Source organism: Amblyomma mixtum, chromosome 10 (assembly GCF_055824585.1).
Source record: "Amblyomma mixtum isolate Tamu chromosome 10, ASM5582458v1, whole genome shotgun sequence".
NCBI classification, from domain to species: domain Eukaryota; kingdom Metazoa; phylum Arthropoda; class Arachnida; order Ixodida; family Ixodidae; genus Amblyomma; species Amblyomma mixtum.
The window spans coordinates 120495307-120516924 of record NC_143021.1 but is presented as its reverse complement, the minus strand read 5'-3'; the positions used below and the strand labels follow the sequence as shown (position 1 = coordinate 120516924).

At 50.8% G+C, this 21618-nt stretch overlaps 2 protein-coding genes across 2 annotated transcripts in view; one reads left to right on the top strand and one right to left on the bottom strand.

Moving 5' to 3' along the window:
• The window catches only part of Tudor-SN (Staphylococcal nuclease domain-containing protein 1), a 33304-nt gene extending 16976 nt beyond the window's left edge, over window positions 1-16328 (bottom strand). The window contains exons 1-8 of the mRNA XM_089565068.1: window positions 16003-16328; window positions 13692-13832; window positions 12820-12937; window positions 11270-11598; window positions 9976-10229; window positions 6129-6219; window positions 4371-4462; window positions 399-1242 (exon numbers count right to left, since the gene is read on the bottom strand). Of these exons, the coding sequence (XP_089421194.1) occupies window positions 399-1242; window positions 4371-4462; window positions 6129-6219; window positions 9976-10229; window positions 11270-11598; window positions 12820-12937; window positions 13692-13832; window positions 16003-16068 (1935 nt within the window). The 5' untranslated portion in view covers window positions 16069-16328. The remainder of the gene's footprint in view (window positions 1-398; window positions 1243-4370; window positions 4463-6128; window positions 6220-9975; window positions 10230-11269; window positions 11599-12819; window positions 12938-13691; window positions 13833-16002) is intronic.
• Window positions 16329-16536: 208 nt separating this feature from the next.
• Window positions 16537-21618, top strand: part of LOC149326791 (transmembrane protein 216-like) — a 34329-nt gene continuing 29247 nt past the window's right edge. Inside the window, exons 1-2 of the mRNA XM_089565069.1 lie at window positions 16537-16626; window positions 16703-16722. Of these exons, the coding sequence (XP_089421195.1) occupies window positions 16617-16626; window positions 16703-16722 (30 nt within the window). The 5' untranslated portion in view covers window positions 16537-16616. The remainder of the gene's footprint in view (window positions 16627-16702; window positions 16723-21618) is intronic.

Here is a 21618-nt window from a genome sequence, read left to right as displayed (position 1 = left end):
TTGCTTTTGACGGCAAGTGTACAGAGAGCAAAACACATGCCTAGAACAACCAAACTGTGTGTTCTGCCGCTCCCAAAGTTGCTGCGACCAAGAAGGCAAAAATTTACGATTAAATTCTATGATTTTAACTGCACATGTTTACATCCAGACCATTTTTAACCAAATCTTATCCCTAGTTATCGTGTGATCAGCCTGAAACAGGCTCAGAACGTGTTCTAGACATGTGTTTTGCCCTCTGCACATTCACGCAGCTTACTGGACTTGGTGCTTGTCAGATGCCATCTGTGCGGTAAAGCCTCTGAGCGACGGCGAGAAACAGGCTGCGAAGACCTTCGCCATTGTGACGCAGTGCGGACTTCCCGATAGTAATTTGCCAAGAATATGACAAGCAGGCTGACCTTGAGCCGCTGCTGCTTGGCCTGCTCCTCGGCCAGCTGGAGGGCGCGGAAGTGGACGGACCGCTCGGCCGTGAAGTGGACCGAGGCGAGCCCCTCCTTGACCAGGGCCACGGACAGGTTGACCCCCTCGACGGTGAGCCAGCCGATGAAGTTGCCCGCCTTGTCCATGCCCTCCACCTCCACTTCAACCTCGCGCTGCAGGCAGAGGGAGCGCGTGAAGTGCAGCGCCTCGTCCCCGAAGCGCTCGCCGGGCACCGTCTGGCCCCCCTGCTGACGGGCAGCCCGGGGGCACGAGATGCCCGCCAACAGGAAGGTGGCCAGGCAGTTCTCGCGGGGCACGTACAGCCGCAGCCGCGACCCACTCGCCACAAACTCCACGACCGCCTCCATCTTGCCCGCCCGCTGCAGGAAGGGCAGGAACTGCTTGCACTTGGCCAGGTCCCCGGCGAGGTCGACGACCCGGTGGACGGAGGTGGCGTCCTTCTTGGAGTGCAGCCCCCGGGCCGACTTCTGGGCCTTCATCTCGGCGGCCAGCAGGTCGTTGTAGTGGGCCGACCGCTGGTCGTCGTCCTGGCGGTAGCGCACCACGGTGGCCAAGCCCTTGCCGACCAGGGCCTCGGCCACGTTGATGCCCCCGATGGTGACCGTGCAGCAGGTCTTCTCGGGGAACGAGTTGGAGGCCGGCTGCTTGTAGTCGATGCACACCTGCACCTGCTTGCCGATGAGCTTCTTGCGCAGGAACTCCCGGGCCTCGTACATGAAGGGGATGTCGTACAGGGGCCGGAAGTTGCGCTCCTTGGCCGTGGTGCCCGGCGCGGGGGCCTCCTTGGCCTCCTCAGGGCGCCTGCAGTAGTTTTAGTTTCACAACCCACTCCAGGAGCACAAATCTGATAAATGCAACACAAATACCCCCCCCCCCCCTTACCTTTTCCTCATTCATCGGTTTCAGAGCGCGATCTCATGTTACACCTAGAACCAAGGTATTAATATAGAGCAAATTTTTTTTTTTTGCTGCTCCCCATGATATCTACAGCAACCTTCACTGCAAAACTTGCGAGCTGGTGGGAGAAGCCAACTTTTAGAAGACCGGCCCGACAGGCACACTAAAGGGCGCACATGACAAGGAACAGGGTGGCTATGAACATTACAAAAAAAAAAACGAAATAAAAAAGGTGACACAGGCAGTTGAGGAAAATTAACCCATCAACTGTAGAGGCATGCAAGAAAAGACCACTGTATTGATGGCACAAAAACAGAATGGAGAAACTGCACCAAACATCACAGAAATTGAAGATTCCACAAATAGGCTGGCTCCATGGCCGCCTAATTTCGGAAGGTCATTTTTGTGAGAAGAATGACGACTTATAAGCACCAATCTACCGTAAGCTGCACCGATTCAAGTAACAAAATGGTACATATCTCTTGTCCTTTTCTCACAATTCCTGGCATGCCACTGGCCAAGAAAATTCGTTCATGTAGCCAGCCACACAACCCAATGCATCCACTGGTACCATGCCACAACTTCAGCCAAGCCGCTGCCAAGCAGAAGTTGAGACCAAAGCTTTTAAAAGGCTGAAGCTTTTAAGGGGGGACACCCCTCTTAGAACTATTTTTTTTATTTATGGACAGATTTACACCAAATTTTCACTGTTTGTACATTTTCATGTGCTGATTCTAAAACTGCAAACAGTTTTCCCCTGCAGCAGTAAGTTTTGTATTTATCATGAAAAATATGTCTTTTGTTTGGAGGAGGTTTGGTTAATTAACATAAGACCTTGTGGAGAAGATTACTATTTATAAATGATCTAGAATCGCCAAGGAGTGCAATAAGGCATAAATGAGCATTCTAGAACGACTTGGACGAAAGTTACAGCTGGTCAAATATGACAGAGAAAAACATCATTTTGACTACTGAGACAAAGAATTTATTACCAAAATTTTCCTGAGGAAGCAGTAGTTTAAATTTAGCCTTATTGCACAACCTGTGCATTTATCTTTCTAGCACAAAAAGAATTATAGTAATAGCTAATATAGAATTGGAGATATCGCTCCTCCAAAATTCTGTGCGTGCCAAAGTTTCAGTGTTGAGAAATCGAAAAAAACGTTTTTGGCATATTTTTGTGGCACTAAGGGTAACTAGAAATCACTGAAGTGAGTTCTGGCTGGTTTCTGATATAAAAGCAGCATTTTCCGTCGACATAAGTGCGGTTGCAACAAACAAATTGCCGGCGAATAGATGGCATTGTTTGGAGGAGTGCCTTTGCACTGTGACCTCCCCCAAGCTGCAGCGCGCGATTCTACCTCACAACGGCGCTGTGATTGCAGTCAGCCCCTAACAAACGATGCATGCGTGCTCTTTGCTCATCTTGCCCCTCAAAACACTGAGAAGCAAATTTATTTCGTCAAGGTTTCCCATTCCGCGCTTTGCGGGATGCCGTTTCGCACGCGGCCGCCGCTGGCGCCGTGTCATCAGGTTTATCGGAGAGCTCTATCTATCGCACCGTTGCTGGCTGTCAACGGAATCTGCTTAGGTATCGCTTTTTCATCTGCACAGTCACGATTGCGCTGTCTGTAGGCGGCAGGAATCGCCCTGATCACTCCTCGCCGTCACCGGCGTTATCAGGTCATCACGAAGCGTCGGCGCTCCATCGCTGATTGTAGATAACGGGATGCGACGACCCAACCCGACGACCCAACCCGACGACCCAACCCGACGACCCAACCCGACGACCCAACCCGACGACCCAACCCGACGACCCAACCCGACGACCCAACCCGACGACCCAACGCCCTTCTTATCTATACCTTTCGCTCCCTCAGGATGAGTGTTCAATCTTCGCTAAGCATTGCAGCTTACAGCGTTATCGGACTGCCGTGGAGCGTGGCTGCTGAATGTAGACACAAGGATGCAACGATACAGCGTTCCCAGCGCGCTTCGGATCAATATCTTTTAGTGCTTTTAGACTAAGACTTGCGTAAACTGAAATATTTTGCACTTAGCGCCCGACAAACCTCACTTCGCCGTGACAGTGGGACTGCCCGACCCACACAAAATGGCGCCGGGCTGCAAACGGTCGACGCCGTCAACCAACCAAAAGTCGCCATTTTGGTCACGTGATTTTGAGAACCAATAGCAGAGCGCGTTTTGCTCAATTTTGTTTATTTGTTTGCCGCTGCTTGGGCTTGCTCATAGTTGCCAACCGGAATATGGAAATAGCCTGAATCGAGACCTTTCAAATGAAACCAAAATGGCGCCGGCGGAGCGCGTATTTTTCGAACTGCGGGCAGTCAAAGTTCGGTGCGATTAGACCTCAATTTAAAGGGCTGCGCGCGCGGTTTCACGTCTTTGGAACGCCATCACTCATGAATTAGGCGGTATTTTTCAACGAAAATTTGTAGATAGCTGCGTAATCACCTCAGGATCGCGCAAATGAAAAGATTGAAAATGCGATTTTTTGACCAATTTTCGGCCGCAAAGAGCCGTGTCCCCCCTTAATGTAATGTTTCTTGTACAGCACAGGCTGGCACCAGTAATTATGTAAGGCAGCAGTTCCCCTCTTGTATTTACTGCTGTCATGGCAGGATGGGGAATGAGGACATGTGATCGTTTAGCACGATAAAATGGTAGGTGTAATGTTATAAGAGATCGGAAGCGGGCGGAGTGGGTGAGAGAACAAACACGGATTAATGTCATCCTAGTCGAAATCAAGAGGAAGAAGTGGGGGCTTGGGCAGGGCATGTAATGCGAAGGCAAGATAACCGCTGGTCCTTATTAAGGGTAACGGAGTGGATTCCAAGAGAAGGAAAAGCATAACAAGGGGCAGCAGAAAGTTAGGTGGGCGGATGAAGATTAAGAAGTTTACGGGGATACAGGGTGGCCGCAGCTGGCAAAGAAGGACAGGGATAATTGGAGACACATGGGAGAGGCCTTTGCCCAGCAGTGGGCGTAGTCAGGCTGATGATGACACTCACCGTGGTGGCCGGATGCTGGAGAGGAAGATCTTGCGCAGCTCGTTGTCCCCCACCTTGACCACCAGCGCATCCGCATTGATCACCTCCACCACCTGCGTCCACCACAAGGCAGAGTGGCTAAAGCTCAACCCACGGGGGTGCAAAAAGAAAAGAAAAAGACTAAAGAAAGCACAGGGGGGCTTGCATCACCACTGCAAGTGTGAACGCAAAGCCTGCGCAAATGACACCACAGATGTGCGGCTGGGGATAAAACGCATTAACACTGCTACGATGCAGCATGTGATGAGCTAGCGATCACAGCAAGCCCAGAGAGGGCACTCTCCAATTCTGTCACTGGGGGACTGGCCACTATCGCACTTCACAGCTGCAACCATTGCTACTGCGTCATGTGACTCAGCTTCTCCTCCTTGTGCCATCTTCCCACATCCCTTCCCAGCGTGAAGGGCTCTTTGCAAAAGTTTAGCATGTTTAACTCTGCAACTGCCAGCATATCAAATGCTATACAGAATGTAAAAATGCCAATAATTTTAGTTTCTGCTCACAATCAGTACATGAATTGTTAGCACAGTGGAAATAACCGCTGTCTACAACATATTTACCAGTGGAAGGCCAATGTGTAGCCAGCAAGAAGCGGAGAAGGCCTGCTGAAAGATACTTTCACGCCACACCTAACCACAAAGGCAGAAAAGCTCAAAATTTGTTGCCACACCGCAGCATTGGCAGGGGGTAAAGTTTTGAATTTAGCCATAGATTCACTCTATGCTACTGGGTATCAATACACAGTTTTATCAACTTTCAGCATTTGGAAATCATCAAAATGACGTAAAATTAATTATGACGTAATACCACTTCTCCCTAGATAACTCTCCCAGTTCTTCTGCCGTGAAGAAAGATTATACAGTAGACTCCTTTACGACGAACTTGAGAGTTCATTTTTTCAGAGAATTGCCTCCAAAAGGATATGTGAGCATGCTGTGCATGTGCAAACATGTGTTACATGTTTACAGAGGGTAACATATACTGGCACTATGCATGAACCGAGCTGAACAATGAGGGCATGAAACAGCCACTGCGGTGGCTCAGTGGCTACGGTACTCGGCTGTTGATCTGAAAGACAGGGGTTTGATCCTGGCCGCGGCAGTCACATTTCGATGGGGGTGAAATGCTACAGGACCATGTACTGTGCAATGTCAGTGCATGTTACGGAATCCCAGGGGATCGAAATTTCAGGAGCCCTCCACTAAGCCATCCCTCATAGCCCGAGTCGCTTGGGGTCGGTTGAAATTCAGCTGCTGCGGCCGGGATCGAACCAGCGTCTTTCGGGCCAGCAGCCGAGCACCATAGCCACTGAGGCATCGCGGCGGGGCCATAAATGAGGCATCAGAAATTATGAAGCTGGGTGTGAAATGTGTAAGCACACCGTCTGCTGTCAAGTCGATCAAAGAGTGCCAATACCTGCTTTGTTATCGTGGAAAAAAAAAGCGCACTCAGTACAACGGACAAGGAAGACCAAGCAACAACACAAGCCCTTACTTGCTTTGTCGGTCTTCTGTGTCCGCTGTCCTGAGTGCGCTATTTTTTCCACGGTGCTATACCAACTAGCTCAAGTGTCGATTCTACATCACCTCCTTTGCCACAATCGCTGTACTAATCTGATGAAATATCTGGTCTGATCTACTTGTCACCCCCTTCCCTGTGATGCTGGTGTACGATAGGTCATCACCGAGCCCAGACGGCCCCCAGCCCCTGTGCGCGTACCTTTCCCTCGAAGCGCTGCTCCTTGGCGTCAATGGGGATGCCCGAGGGTGTGTAGTCCTTCCACAGACGCAGCCGCTTCTCCTTGGCCTCCCTGCGACGGGCGAGGGGAGAAAAGAAAAAATTTCCATCAATTCAAGCCACAATTTCAATTCAAGTCGCACATTTTTGTATGCCGATTCAAAATGCGCCATTTAATTTCGTGTAAAGCAAATCCCAACAGAAAACAAGGAACCGCACACTTTTGACTGCTGCGTTTGCGTTTCCTTGTTTCCTGCTAGTGTACGCAACCTTCCTATCTATTGCCTCGCTGCAATAAAGCCTTGTTGTTAGTAGCGCTCGTGGGGTGTCCTCCATCTGTCGTCCAGTTTCCGGCGCTAGAGCTGTTTTCATGGATAAACAACAGGCCCAAATTCCCGCCTTAAGGGGAGATGCGCGTCGAAAAAGCGAGTTTTTCGCGACATTTTTCAGTTTTTGGTTTTTTACTGCAAAATTATCTTTGGGCATTCAGCTACAATCCCCCAAAAAATCAAGGCAAAATTCGAACACGGAGTTAATAAAAAATCCATTTTTTGAGCCACGGCGACTCGAGAAACTGCAATTTTTCGCACACATCGTCAACTTTCGCGCGTCTGCTCTCAAGAACGCGGGAGCGCCCGCCATTGCCGTCTGCTTGGCGAGGAAGAGTAAGCTCTTCTCTCAAACAGCATCTCCCGCAGTTTCGTATTCGGGCTGTAAATAATAAAAAAAACACGTTTTCGGTGCCTATTTCAAGCGTTTCTACTGGACCATTAAATCACGTGGTGCTTTAGCGTAGCCGCCATTGGCCGAGACCGATGCGCAACTGCAGTGAAGCCCCCTCTTTTCTTATCGCCTGCTTTCGCTTTGTGTTGCGTCTGCATCGATCTCTCCGGCGTTTGTTTTCTCAATTGGTTCAAAATGAACGACGAGACGAAGAAGCGCGATATCCAAGCTCGGAAATCTGACACGAAGAAAGCGTGCCGAGGACGCCGTCGCTAGCCGCGACAAAAAGCGACAGCGGAAGACAGTCGCCCGACACCAGCTAGCCCTAACCAGGGCAATGGCCACTTGGGCGAAATTGACGCCGCAGTGAACTTTGTGAGCGCCTCAGAGGTGAAGATTGGACTCTTTGAAAGCGATACAGCCGTGAGCAGTCACCCCACGAGTGCCGCGATATGCGACATCAGCGCGCTTACGTTACTGGTAAGCGGGGCTGTTTGCCCAACGTGCCGTACTTGCAATGTTGCGTGCATGAACCGGCCGAAAAACGTAAGGGCCTCTCGGCGTTTCTTGAACTTCACCGCGGAAATAGTGAATGCCCTGCATCGCTACTTTCTTCTACACACACGTCGAGATGTGCTGTGCCTGGTGGACTCACAAATGGTGCCAGTGGAAGCCGGAACTTTCAGAGCGGGAGCTCCCGCGACAGCTTCGCCGTGAACGTCAAGGTCGCAGTGGCTGCGCGCGAGATAGGTATCGGGCACGAGCAGCTGTCCCGTTTTTGTGCGATTCTCGGCTTGCCAACACCATTGCATCTCAAGAACATTGTTTGAGACTCATTTTTGTATTTTGTCAAGAAATTTCATGCGCCTGTGTCATGTTTTTCAAGAATACAGGTGTTTGAAACTTTCAAATGCGTTTTTCTCCAATTCTAATTTTCAGCATTTTTTACGTTTTGTGCACTAACTTTCAAGTACATAAAATTGTCAGATTTGGATGAAATTTTGCACACAGTCTCTTCAAAGTGTGTAGAATGAGGATATCTATTTTAATTTTCACTATCTCTTCTACATTTTTTTGAAAATATTCAGAATATTAGACTCATACTGCCCAAAATATACACTTTGGTGTTCCTGAATTTTTTTTTGCAATTATGGGATAATATGAATAAATTTGAAGTAGATATCGGCATACTACATTACTATAGCAGCAAAATGAGCTATTGCAAGCTGCTGTAAACATATATTGACTAATCAAAAAAGTGTGCACAAAAAGCCCTATCTTGTAGTTTTGAGGACTCTTGCACAAAAACTAATAAAGCTACATAAAATCTAAAAGCATATTTGGAATCAGCATCAAAATCTCTATCAGAGACCATAGTTTTATAGCTGTGGTTATAATATTAAGGAAAAAGTGTTTTCGAGGACCATCTCCCCTTAACGCACAACTGCTGCCTGTATGCAGATGCAGATACTATATGTAAACAAAAGTAGCACCGAGATGCAGTCATGGGTGCATTCCTGAGGGAGTCGCATACTCGTGCGGTAAATGCTGAATCCTGTACAACTGTCTGGAAGCATTCATTTAGCGCATACATGGACTGTTCGCTAAACAAGCAGCACATATCGAAATCCGCAGCCACGGGACCCTGCCCAGTCTCGCAGAGCGAGGTCAAGAGTGAAGACAGCGACGGGTTTTGGTCTGTGCGGGCAGTGATGCATCGTGTCGTTGTAATGTGACAAGGGGATCGGCCGAATGGCGCACTAGCTACAGGCCACCGACACTGACGTCCGCCAAGCATTGATGTAAAGCGGCAAAGCGAAATACAACACAGGAACTACGTTGGCATACGTGGTATGCCGAATGAGATTGGCCCAAGTGAGCTGCTTGGTTTCAGGACTCGTTGTCATCCCTCACTCGGATTGGCTTTTCTCAGCATAAGTACCGATCAAGTTTGCCGCCACATGATTTCGAAAGGCGCTGTTATGCACAGCATGTGCACAATAGCAGACGACGCAGCAATCCGTGCGTCCCAGCTTTTGGGGTCCGTGTGACCAGGGTTCCCGATAGTGACGTCGTAGCATACCCCAGCGCTAAACCGAAATCGCTCAACATAAATAATGCAATGATAAATTATTTACCACACACATTAACTGTGCAGTGTGCATCACGACTCCTGGGGTAGTACGTAACGTTTGAAACAAATAAAAAATTTGATGCCTCCACCTCTATAAGGGAGACTAACTGAGATATAGTGAAACTAATAATATTTTTGAATACAGGAAGAAGCAACACGTATACACACACCTTATTTCATCACGGTATCTCTGAGAAGAAAAATTTTCACTAAAGACCAGCATCTCCCCTTGAAGGTGCACTGAAGAGGGTCTTTTTGCTGCGGGAACTTGATCTACACGTTCCCAGCATTCTTAGAAACTGAATTTTTGCCCTGTGCGGCTGATTTTGCTAATTAAATCAAGTTAACATATGGCTCCAACCTTTTTTCTTTGAATTCCCCGCAGACGGCGGGAGGAGTTGACCAACGCATGGAGTGACTTTCAGGCAGTAGCGCCCTGTGTGTGTCGTCTCTCCTTCGTCCCTCGTCTCTCAGTGCTGCACGTTCAGGACTGTTCAAACCAACTTGCCCAGCAAGTTGCTCTGCTCAACTTTGCTTTCACTGTTTATTTTGTTTCTTCTAGGCTTCCGTGAATAAATAGGTCTAGTCAGAGACCATGTAGCTGCGAATTAGGCCCATGGAAATAAAAATACGCATGGACTCCTTGCTTTTGCCGGTCACTACGTGTTGCTCCGCCGATGGCAGAGCAGCAAGCCGCCACGGAACTGGGCGAAGGGTTGGTAGGCTCCTACCACTTTTTGCGGGGAATTAAAAAAAATATGCGGGAGCCGGGACGATTAATCGGATTTAAATTAGGGAAATTGGCCACACGGGGCAATAATTCAAACTTTCCAAGAACGCTCGGAACGTGCAGATCAAGTTGCAGCGGTAAAAATACGCGTTCAGATTCCTCTTCAGTGCACCTTTAACACTGCTCAGTCTGCTGGCTCATGTAAGCGTGCACACAAAAGGAAAAGGGTCAGCAGTACTCACTTCTCGGCGGCGCGCAGTCGGTCCGCGCCCCCGGTGACTGATGCCAGGCTCCAGTCGACACAGCGGGCAAACCCGGCGCGCAGCAGGTGCTCAGCAATGTTGCCGTTGGGGTGCAGCACCGTCCCAAAGAAGTTCTGGTTGGTGGCGCCCTCTAGGACCACCTCCACGTCCCGCTGGAGCAGCCGAGACTCGGTGAAGTACTTGGCCTCATCCGCATACTGGGACTCAGGCTCACCAGGACGCGAGGACGGGCACTGCACAGCCGGCAACAACCGCAGGATGAAGACTGTCCACCACTTCTCCATCCACTCGCCACATAAGCTTGAGTAAGGGCCGCACCCCTCTTTTGTGGACTATACTTCGTTTAATACATAGCAGGCAATGCTGTGGAGGTTGCTGAAGTAGTGCGTCCGCAAAACAATAATAGGTAAATAAAAGGGGCTACTGCACACAAAAAGACATGGACAAGAAGGTAACACAACAAGTGCAGACTAACTTTAGAAGAAGTGCAGACTAACTTTATTTGAAAAACGACACTCCTTTTATAGCTTCAAACTGTCACATATACATGCGCAAACCAAAAACCTGTCTTCATTCTGATAAAGTTTTGTAGAAGGGTCACACAATCTTTACCCTTGTGTTTGATGCAAAACGTGTCTGCTAACTCACGTGCCACCTGGTCACGTTGGTGGTGGGCACCTCCAGCTTTATCATTATCATCAGCCTGACTACGCCCACTGCAGGCCTCTCCCATGTCTCCCCAGTCAACCCTGTCCTCCTTTGCCAGTTGCAGCCACCCTATCCCCGCAAACTTCTTAATCTCATCTGCCCACCTGACTTTCTGCCGCCCCCGGCTACGCTTGCCTTCTCTTGGCATCCACTCTGTTACCCTTGAGGACCAGCGGTAATCTTGCCTTTGCATTACATGCCCTGCCCAAGCCAACTATGACAACCTAAGTTGTGTTGTCGTTAAGGGACAACATGTGTGTTGTCTTTTTCTTTGTTGCGTTGTCGTCGTTGCACTGCAGTATTTTCAGTCAAGGCAGGACTGAACAGCGCACACAGGACAAGGACACAGAGAAGAAGCGACAAGACACCAGCGCTCGTGTCTTGTCGCTTCTTCTCTGTGTCCTCGTCCTGTGTGCGCTGTTCAGTCCTGCCATGCACCAAGTAGCTCAACGCTCCGTACTTCTATTTTCAGTCAAGCAGTTGAGACCACTTATAGCCCCTGACCTTTTCCAGGATGGATTTCTTTCCAGAAGAAGAACTGGCACTGAGCTGGACCCCCACTCACCCGGATGCCGGACAGCATGAGGGTCAGGTAGTGGAAGTCCGGCAGCAGCAGCACCCGCACCGTGGATCCGTCCCTCACGTGCTCCACCACGGCCGGCACGGGGCGGCGCCCCATCCGGTCGGCAAAGGTGCGGGGGTCCTCCCCCACGAGGGTCCACTTGACGTCCCGCACGTGCTGGGCCGCGTCTGGGCCGTGCTTGCCCCGGCCGGCTGCCTGGGCCGCCTCGTGCAGCTCCCGCAGACGCTGCTGGGCCTCGCCCTTGCCCCCCGGGCGGACGTCCACCAGGCCCTCGGACACCAGGGACTCGGCCACATTCTCACCACTCGCATCTGCACTCCAGGGGGGGGGGGGGGGGGGTCAGAATGAGGAGACTCCCTTCTGCCCCGAAATGACTACGGACATCACAGGCATACTTTAGCACAAAAGATGGGACACAACAGAAAGACGACAAAAAATTCAGGGGGCACTTTGGCTCTGTAAAGTGCTGCAAGGCGAAAGCGTTTCCTGTTTGCTTTTGTTTATTTTTTCATATTTTTTATTTTTGCTCTTTTTCTTGTTTTTATTTTTATTTTCATATCTTATTTTTGTTTCTTTTCTTATTTTCATTTTTCTTTCCTTCACTTTATTCCTTTTATTTTATTTGTGAAACTTATGCGATCACTAGATGCGCCTTTATTCATACTGGAACCTTGAGCCTTCGTGGCGGAGTGGTAGCGTCTGCTCTTCAAACGCCAAAGGCCCTGGTTCGAGTCCCACCCTCGGCGCAGTTTCTTTTTAAGCAGTGACGCCGAAAGGCGGACAAATCTGCCGACGCGTCTGTCGACATTCCTGTCGATGCGTCTGTCGACACGGCTGCCGACGCATCTGCTAACGACAGTATGAGGCATTAAAAGCTTTCGCCTTAAAAGACAAGACAAACACAGGCGCTACTAACAACTGCTTGACTGGTTTGGTTTATTGGTGTTTAACATCCCACAGCAACTCAGTCTATGAGGGACGCCACAGTGAAGGGCTCCGGAATAATTTCGACCACCTGGGGTTCTTTAACGTCTACTTAGATCGCACAGTACACGGGCCTCTGGAATTTCGCCTCCATCAAAATTCAACCACCACTGCCGGGATCGAACCCGTGTCTTTCGGGCCAGCAGCCGAGCGCCATAACAACTGAGCCACTGCGGCGGCCAGTAACAAAGAGTCTAGCGGTGATGATGACAGTGACCAATGGCGGTGAGGATGCACAGGAATGCACGTTTGGCACGTATTTCAGTAAAGTTGCACCTGACTTTCAGAACTGTGCGACATCGGTTCCTCGCGTCTCATTCGGGTTCTTCCGGTTTTTCCGCCACACGCCCACAGTCTACTCTCGCGTTACAATCATGTCCCCCCCCCTTTGAAACCCAAAAAGTTGACCCTCGTGTTACAATCATTGTCGCGCTTTCAACAGGGCCTTTAAAGTGCAAAGTGAAGGAAACCGTGTTCTACACCTTGCTTAAGACTGTCGTCTTAATCATTTGGGAGAGAGCAACCAGAGCACATGTGGCCTGACATACCCTTTCCCAGGTAGAGGGTGACATAGTCCCGGTCGCCCGTGCTGTACTCAACCGAGAAGACCACCTCCTGGCCGACCAGCTTCTTGCGCAGGAACTCCCGGGCCTCCCACGCAAAGGGCTGCACACAATCAATCACTGCTGCTGAAGCAGTGAGAAATAATACACTGTCTAAAAATTAACAGTTTTGGAATCTACAGCAACTGGAAGGGCTTCCCTGAATGGCATCTGCTGCTTCGTTCTTGAGCTGCATCAGACTACAGCACTGACTATTACTGTTTAACATTTTGTATCATCGTCACCACCACCCTGACTACGCCCACTGCAGGGCAAAGGCCTCTCTCCCATGTCCCTCCAACTGACCCTGTCCTGTGCCAGTTGCGGCCACCGTATCCCTTTCTGTAAACTTCTTAATCCCATCTGCACACGTAACTTTCTGCCGTCCCCTGCTACGCTTGCCTTCCCTTGGAATCCACTCCGTTACCCTTGAGGACCAGCGGTTGTCTTGCCTTCGCATTACATGCCCTGCTCAACACCATTTGTTCCTCTTGATTTCGACTAGGATGTCAATAAACCCGCATTTGTTCCCTCACCCACTCCGGCCTCTTCCGATCTCTCAACGTTACACCTATTATTTCTCTTTCCATAGCTTGCTGCGTTGTCCTGAACTTAAGCTGAACCCTCTTTGTTAGCCTCCACGTTTCTGCCCCATAGGTGAGCACCGGTGAGATACAGCTGTTGTATACTTTTCTCTTGAGGGATGTTGGCAAACTACCATTCATGTGAAAACAGCCTGTGGTGGAGTCACACCAGTCTGCTTCATAAGTGAGTTTTGGTGGGAGCCCCCCCCCCCCTCCCTGAGAAGGAGCGCCCACCTCGTCCTTGGTCTCGGCCACCTGTTCGGTGGGGCGCTTGGCCAGCTTCGGGGCGGTGATGTTGGACAGGTAGATGGTCTTCTCCGGTGGGGGACCACCCCGGGGTTGGCCCCGGATCACCACCGTGTCCCCGGAGAGAACCTGCACGATCACAAAACCAAGGCATGTCTCATCTACAGCACAACTGCTCGGCCAGTGGTGTCTCTGAAAACTATCACAGGGGCTTGACCTTCATTCCTAATGACAGCTCTTCAGCCAGTGATGTGCAAGACATCCCTTGGCTTTCACTCTGCGTGAAGAATGGTTTGGTTTTTTGCGTTTAACATCCCAAAGCGACTCAGGCTATGAGGGACACCGTAGTGAAGGGCTCCGGAAATTTCAACCACCTGGGGCTCTTTAAAGTGCACTGACATCGCACAGTACACGGGGCCTCTAGAATTTCTCCTTCATAGAAATTCAACCGCCGCAGCCGGGATCGAACCCGCGTATTTCAGGTCAGCAGCCGAGCACCGTAACCACTGAGCCACTGTAGTAGCTACTCTGCGTGAAGAATATTGGGCTCTCTCTCTCGAAGCAATGTTCACAAGGAAAGCACCAGAACACACCCAACACAGTGAATGCCCCATTATGTCACTTTCGGCACCTCTTTCAGAGTACCATTTCATGGCAGAGGGCCAAGAAAGATGAAATACAACTGAAATAGTTGCATACAATATTACTTGTAAGCTTGCTTATAGCTCATGCACAGAAGATAATTCAGAATGCAAGCAGAGAAAACTGGAGCTTCGCAAAGCACCCTCCATTATATTGCCCGTGCTATGCAAAGCACAAGCCACCTGACAAGATAAAGGAGTACAGACTCCAAATGTTAGTTGCATGTTTTCTTCTTTGCAACGGTGCGTAAGCCATTGATCACCCAGTGGTATTCTCCAATGAGCAACAATTAATTTATAATTGAATTTATTCACTGATGCTATTTCAGTTTTAGTCTCACCAGCCACACAATGGCTCTGACATCAGCGATCAGTACAGGCCACATGAGGCATGAAAAAAACTGCAATACAACTGCTGATAAGTCGTTTCTTGTTGTTCTGGGTCTTCAGGCACGGTGTATTGAGCATTGTAGTGGATTAAAACAACAAATCAGCAATTACATAGGTGCTTTTTCTCATGCTTCACATGACTAACAGTTAAGTTTGATGCCACAGCCATCTTCTGACAGCTGAACTTGAACAAGCATGATTGGAGACGTTTAATTACAAATTATCTGGCAGTCATCATGGGATACCAATGTCTTACACATCATTCCTGTGAAGAAAACACTGGCCAAAAATCCTCTAAAACACCATTTGTCACTGCAGTTTGGCAATGATTGAGAAATGATTTATGAAGTTCAGCAATGTTTCATGGTTTTAGGATCTGCGCTCGCTTAAAGACAACAAAGTGAATGTCAACGCACACGGGTGAAGTGCAAAATTATCTGGGGGTGTTGCGAGTGACAATTCTAGTTTCCTGCCTGCTAGACGGAGCACTGTTTTTTTGTTTTTTTTTTACACCAGACTGCTTTTGATATTCTGTGCACACAGAATCAGGCAAGTGCCTCACATGACCATCGTAAGCAGCCAAATCAAGTTTTTTGCCGAAGAAAAAAGAGAGGGTAGGGGGGTGTCTTTCCACAATCTCTGCTCCAGCCTTGAGTAAGCGGGCTTGGTGCCCCTAGTGCAAATAACGTACGCTCCCCGCTTGTTGAACGATAGTTAGCAGGCAGCCCTGATCGGTACTCAATAACGCATGGTTAAAGAATGCAGCGCGAAAAGACAAGGACAAACGAAGAAGTGGACAGAACTGGCGCTGATTTCTTTGAATAAATAGTACAGCGCCAGTCCTGTCCACTTCTTCGTTTGTCCCTGTCTTTTCGCGCTGCATTCTTTAACCATGATCACTGATCAACAAGCCCAGACAGCCACTTTAGTGCAATAAAGCAGTTTTCTCTTTTCTTTCTTTTCTCGAAGCAGAGTTGTTGCCTACACTTGACGGCTACTACTTTCACCGTAGTTTGTTGCGAATGGGCGCGAGCATAACTTGGCTGTCACCACGTGACAGCTGCCCCGACATGGGCACTGAGTACACAATCCGTGTGGTGGACGCGATAAGCGCGCGGTGGACCCTTCCGGCGGCGGCACGAACCGGGTCAACACGAGGCCACGCGGGAAGGAGCGCCAGCGTGGCCCCCGAGACCAACGGCTGCTCCATATGGACCCAGATCGGCGCCACGGCGTGTGTCCACCACCGTCGAAGAGGAGACGCGTACCTGTTTGACGATGCAGCGCTTCAGCGCCTGCGGCTGCTGCTGCTGTGGCTGCGGTGCGGACGACATGACCGGCGGGTCTCAGAGCAGGCACATACAGGGAGGGGGGGGCAACACACCAACGTTCACACGTGCACCGCTGCTAGCGACCAGAGGGAGGCCTCGGGTCGGTCGCCGGGTCCTACGTCGGGCCGGGGCTCGGGGGGGCTGCGCGCACGCGTCTACCTGCGCACTAGGCACAAACTCCGCGACTAAGGGCTCCAACGCGGGGGACACGACGCGGACGGCTTCAGCTGATGTGGCCGGTCCGGAGGAAAAAGGACTCGCTCGCCGGACGCTAGGCGCCGCTTCGCACGTGAGGACGCGCTCGCTTTTTTGGAAATCGTCCTTTTTTTAAAAAAAAAAAACCGAAAGTTTTATTTTCGTACAATAAAAACAACTTCGCGTTACTGCGCATTATGATTTTAAAAACAAATGTGAAAAAAAAATTATTTCTGCACAAGCCCGTTTGATTTGCACGCCGTCGCTATGGTTCCATGGAGCTACTGCTGCTACTGCCGTTCAAGGCGCACCGCATCGTTTGTTGGTAAACGAAACATCAAGCGCACCGCGCACGCATGGCGAGCGGTAGGTGCCACTCGTTTGCATTTTGATTGTGTTGTCCTACTTCGTGTCGAGCAATCTCGCTTTGTTTACTTTTCAGCTCCCAACGGCGATCAGCTGGTATCCTTTTCGTGCGGCGGCAGGCGTGCGTCCCGCAGTCCAAGTCGTGTCGCAAAGCAGGCAGCCCGTCGGCCGTGAAGCCATCAAGTTAGCTGCCTAGTCGTAGATTCGTCTCTGTCGCATCACGCGTGGTCACGGGACCAGAGTAGTTGTATGGAAAGAGGGAGCATAGACCTGCCAATGTTGAAACCGTTTTACGAGAAGAAACTCATAGAGACGTGAAAAATATTGGTTTTTGAGGGAGTGTCTCGCTTCTTGATGGACATCTCAACTGCGCCGTGAGGAAAGGGAGGAAGGTAGGAGCGAAAGAGAGAAAGAGGTGCCGTAGTGGAGCTCAGCAGATGGGGGACTGACTGTGTATGGTGCTTGGTTTGGTTTGGTTTGGTTTATGGCGTTTAACGTCCCAAAGCGACTCGGGGTATGAGGGACACCTTAGTGAAGGGCCCCGGAAATAGCGACCACCTGGGGTTCTTTAACGTGCACTGACATCACACAGTACACGGGCCTTTAGAATTCCTCCTCCAAAGAAATTCAACCGCCGCGGCCGGGATCGAACCCGCGTCTTTCGGGTCAGCAGCCGAGCGCCATAACCACTGAGCCACCGCAGCGGCTGTTTATGCATCGGAAGAAAGTCGGTCGTATGTTCCACTCTTTCGTTCAAACCTATTATGCTCTCCGTGAACAAACACTTTATCGTTTTTTCTGAGAATTAAGGTCTTGGTGGAGATGTGGGATCCTTGGAGTGCCTGACTCGTTCAGGCCCCTTTCGATGACTTGGATCGAGACGGTTGCGTGGACGGCTGTACAGTTTATTTTACATATTTAATGGAGTGAGTAAACGCATTCAACATGCTATCCATGGTTCCTTGATTTCTAGCGGGGGATTGCGGTTCATTAAAGGGACACCGACGAGAAATTGAAGTCGTATTGTATTGACAGACTACGGCAAAGAGAGTTCTCTCACCGAAAATAGAGGAAAGGCCTGAAAAACTAGCCGACGATTACGCTTCACGGTGATGCGACTTTCAAGTGCAGCTGCTGCGGTACTCGAGCCGTACGCGACCGCGCACGGAACACGCAGTGCCGGACGGAGGCCGCTCCGAGTTTGAGCTTGGGCAACGCGCAGAGCGTTCTGCTGCCGATGACCTTCGCCTCTTGCGAACCACCAGCGCGCTATTCTGGCACAACCTCTTGCGAGCGATCCATACCTTACTGGTGACGTCATCGGCGGGCAGACGACGGCGCGCGCTGCTCTGATGCCGCGGGTCGCCGCCACGCTTGGAGGAGCAAAAACACAGGAGGGAGCGCGACGCCAAGCTGCCAGCCTTCGAAGTGCTCCTGAAGCGGCTGCCTCCCCCATTTTGCGTTTCCGAGTCAGTCCCTGATGTTGTATATGTTTTCTTCTTCATCTTCAGGTTGGCTCGCTATACTTATAAGCACAAGGACTAGTTGCAAAAAAATTGGCAGTGGCTTAGCTCGGCTATGCTAGGATATACGTGACGAAAGCTAAGTCACCATCCATACTGCCGCTTCAAATGTGTTTGCGGCGCACGCGAGCTCTCCTTTCCAATCCTCCGACATGTTATCAAGCATGCGACACAGCTGGCGAAGCGAGCGGAGGCGAGCGCAACGACGAGGCAAGCGGTGTGACGTCATACGAAACAGCAGCGAGGCGCGCGGTGTGACGTCATGCCAGATGGCGCGGCGAGCGCCAGCTGCGGCGGTTGCTAGGCAACGTCTCAAGGTCGGTCTCTGTGCCTCCTCGGAGCACCGCCACAGCAAAATCGCAAGTTCGTGGCCAATGTAGCTTCCGCCGCAAAAAACAGGACAAGACGGGTGCGTGCGCGAACTTTCAACTGTTTATTAAATGTACTGTTCTTCTTATATGCTTCCGTAGACGCCTTCGCCATGGGCTGCGCAGACCCATGCGCAGCAGGAATACATATCACCTCACGCTATCACGTGGCGTGATTACGGGGCAGACTTTCTCCTTTACTTTCTATGACGGCTTCAAGGCTATCGCCGGACGCTCTCTCCTGAATTTATTTTCTTCCATGCCGCCTTAATGTTTTTGCCTTTTGCATCGCCGTGTGAGACTTGTTCTGGCCTCCCATAGATGTAGTAGGTGGTTGTCAATGGTCGGGACTTCTGAGGTCCGGTCCCTGACTACCAGCAGCGACTCAGCCCACTCCTTGTACTTTTAAATGGGCGCGTAGTCTTCCGCCTGTCGGAACAACGACCAGCCGGGCGTGCCGTCTCGGTTTGCGGTGCCTATTGTAGTCCTTTTCCATCGCCGTGTGAGACTTGTTCTGGCCTCCCATAGATATAGTAGGTGGTTGACAATGGTCGGGACTTCTGAGGTCCGGTCCCTGACTACCAGCAGCGACTCAGCCCACTCCTCGTACTTTTCAATGGGCGCGTAGAGTCTTCCGCCTGTCGGAACAACGACCAGCCGGGCGTGCCCTCTCGGTTTGCGGTGCCTATTGTAGTCGAGGCAGATCTTGAGAATGCAGTGGTCACTCACTAATGTCTCCTGCGTGCTGTGCCAATCATAGTTTCTCGCTTCTTCAATCAATGAGAGATCTGGACACGTATCTCTCAAGACACTGTTGCCAATCCTCGTAGGATGCTGCGGGTCAGTAATAATCGTCAGTGCTAGGTCCGATATGGCCGCAGCGTATAACCCCACAAGAAGCTATACGCGTTAAAATCCCCCACAATGATGAGAGGTTCACTTTTTGCCAAATGCGCTGCCTTTTACAAAAACTAATCGAAAGACGCACCCCTGTTTTTCGGTCGACTATGTTCAACACATACGCACTTCAGCTAGTGCGTACGTTCGGTAGCTGAATAAATGCATGTTCCACCTCAGTGACTAACTCCAGCTCGATTGTCACGGCCGTGCAATCCTTATGCACCAGAATGCAAGTGGATGAGCTGTTTTGATTGGACTCAAACGAAAACATTTGATAGAAGTCTGTCTGGTTGGGAAAACTAATTTAAGAGAAAGGCTGACTCCAACCAAGTCAATTTTGGAAAAACACGAAGTTTCGAACGAAAACATCTTCGACGGAGGTCCGTCTGGTTGGGTTTTTTTGAGATGGTTGAGAGAAAAAACTGACGCCAAACAATATTTTAATTTTGCCCAACGTTTCGGGACCAACTCGGTCCCTTCTTCAGGGGTGACTAAATTGTGCCAACAGCAGCGGGGTGTTGCCTTCGCTCTCCCTTTGTTAGCACGTGGCGCAGTCCACTAACGTACGCAGAGGGGAGCGTTCCTGGAGTCCTATTCATTGCCGCCTTTGTGAGCCGGATGTGCCATGACTCCACATGTCGCCTCTTGAACAAGTTTGGCTCCACGGCCGAGACGCTTCTCAAAGGCTATATTGGGTGGTCGACGCGCTCGCAGTGTTCGGCGAGGGGTTAGATTCCAAATTAATTAGCCGGATGTCATTCTTGTGTTGCCTTATTCTTTGGTGGAGGATTTTTGTTTCGCCTACGTATGAAGCCGGGCACTTGGAGCACGGGATTTTGTAAACGACACCCGGTTGTTTTTCTCTGGGGACGCGGTCTTTCGGTCGCGGTAAGAAGCGGCTTATTGTCGAAACAGGTTTGTAGGCCACGTATATTCCATATTTTTCCAGAATGCGTGCAAGTTGTGGGTTTCTACGTGGACACAGGCCACCACCCACCGCGGGTTCGAGCTTCGCGCGAGCCAAGGGCCCCGATCAGCCGTCACCACACACACACTGGGACACCGTTGCAGCGCACTCAACCTCCGCTGGGAGGAGAGCGATTCGCCGCAAAGAAATAAGCCTCCAAGTTCACAAAGGAGACGTTTATTCACATCGTCCTCCAGCTGATACACACACACTCAATAGTCACCCCGTCCCGGGGGCGCGCGAGGAGCAAGGCTCCGCTGCGCGCACGAAGCGACTCGAGTAATGCGCACCGCTAGCACGCCGCTGCAGGAGAATGTCCCCGCGGCAGTGCTGTGATCTCTCTCTCGTGTCGACCGTTGGGCCGGTTGCGAGAGAGAGTGGGCATTCAACGCAAGGTACGCCTGTCAGAGGTCGCTGGACCCCGCTGGACAGGCTCGAACCGCTGCAGGTCGGAGGACACGTGCGGGCGAGCTCGAGTAAGCACTGGTCCGAACGGCAAAGGCCGGCACGGACAAACAGTAACGTACGCACCTTACGCTGTCTCGGAGGGATCTCTCTCTCTGGGCCCCGCTCGGACGGTCGCGCAGTGCGCGGCCACCAAAGCGGGTCCCGGAATTCCCGCCAAAAGGCGCCAATGGCAAAGGCCATTGGGGAGCCGGGGCGGAGCTGTGGCCAAATGACAGTGATTAGTCACCTAGCCGCCTCTCCACCGCCTGAGGCGGGAGCAAGGGAAAGAGGAGAAACAACGCGGTAGGCCGGCACAGCCGCGCAAAGGCGACGGCGGAAAGCCAGATTCCCACAAAGTGCCTCGCTGGTTCCCCTCAGGTATGGAAGCACCACGCGCGCGCGTTTCGTTGTTTCATTGTTGGCTGTTCCCCCTGTCCTCTGAGCCTGACTATAGTGCCTAGAATACTGGCCTGACGGCGACCAACGCGTCGAATGAAGCCACGTGTGTAGCCATTCTTCTGTACGTTGGCGAGAACGGTGGCCTCTTCTGCTTTTTTCTCTGCTTCCGAGGAGCAGATTGCCTTTGACCTTCTCAGAACAGGGGAGACGACGGATTCCTTGTGGCTAGTAGGATGGTTAGAATTGAAATTCAGGTAGCGGCCGGTGTGGGTTGGCTTCTTATAGACACCGAAGTTTAGATCTGCCCCTCCTCTTCTTATGAAGACGTCCAGGAATGGCAATGTGTTGTTCACTTCTCGTTCCATTGTGAACTGAATTGAAGGTTCGA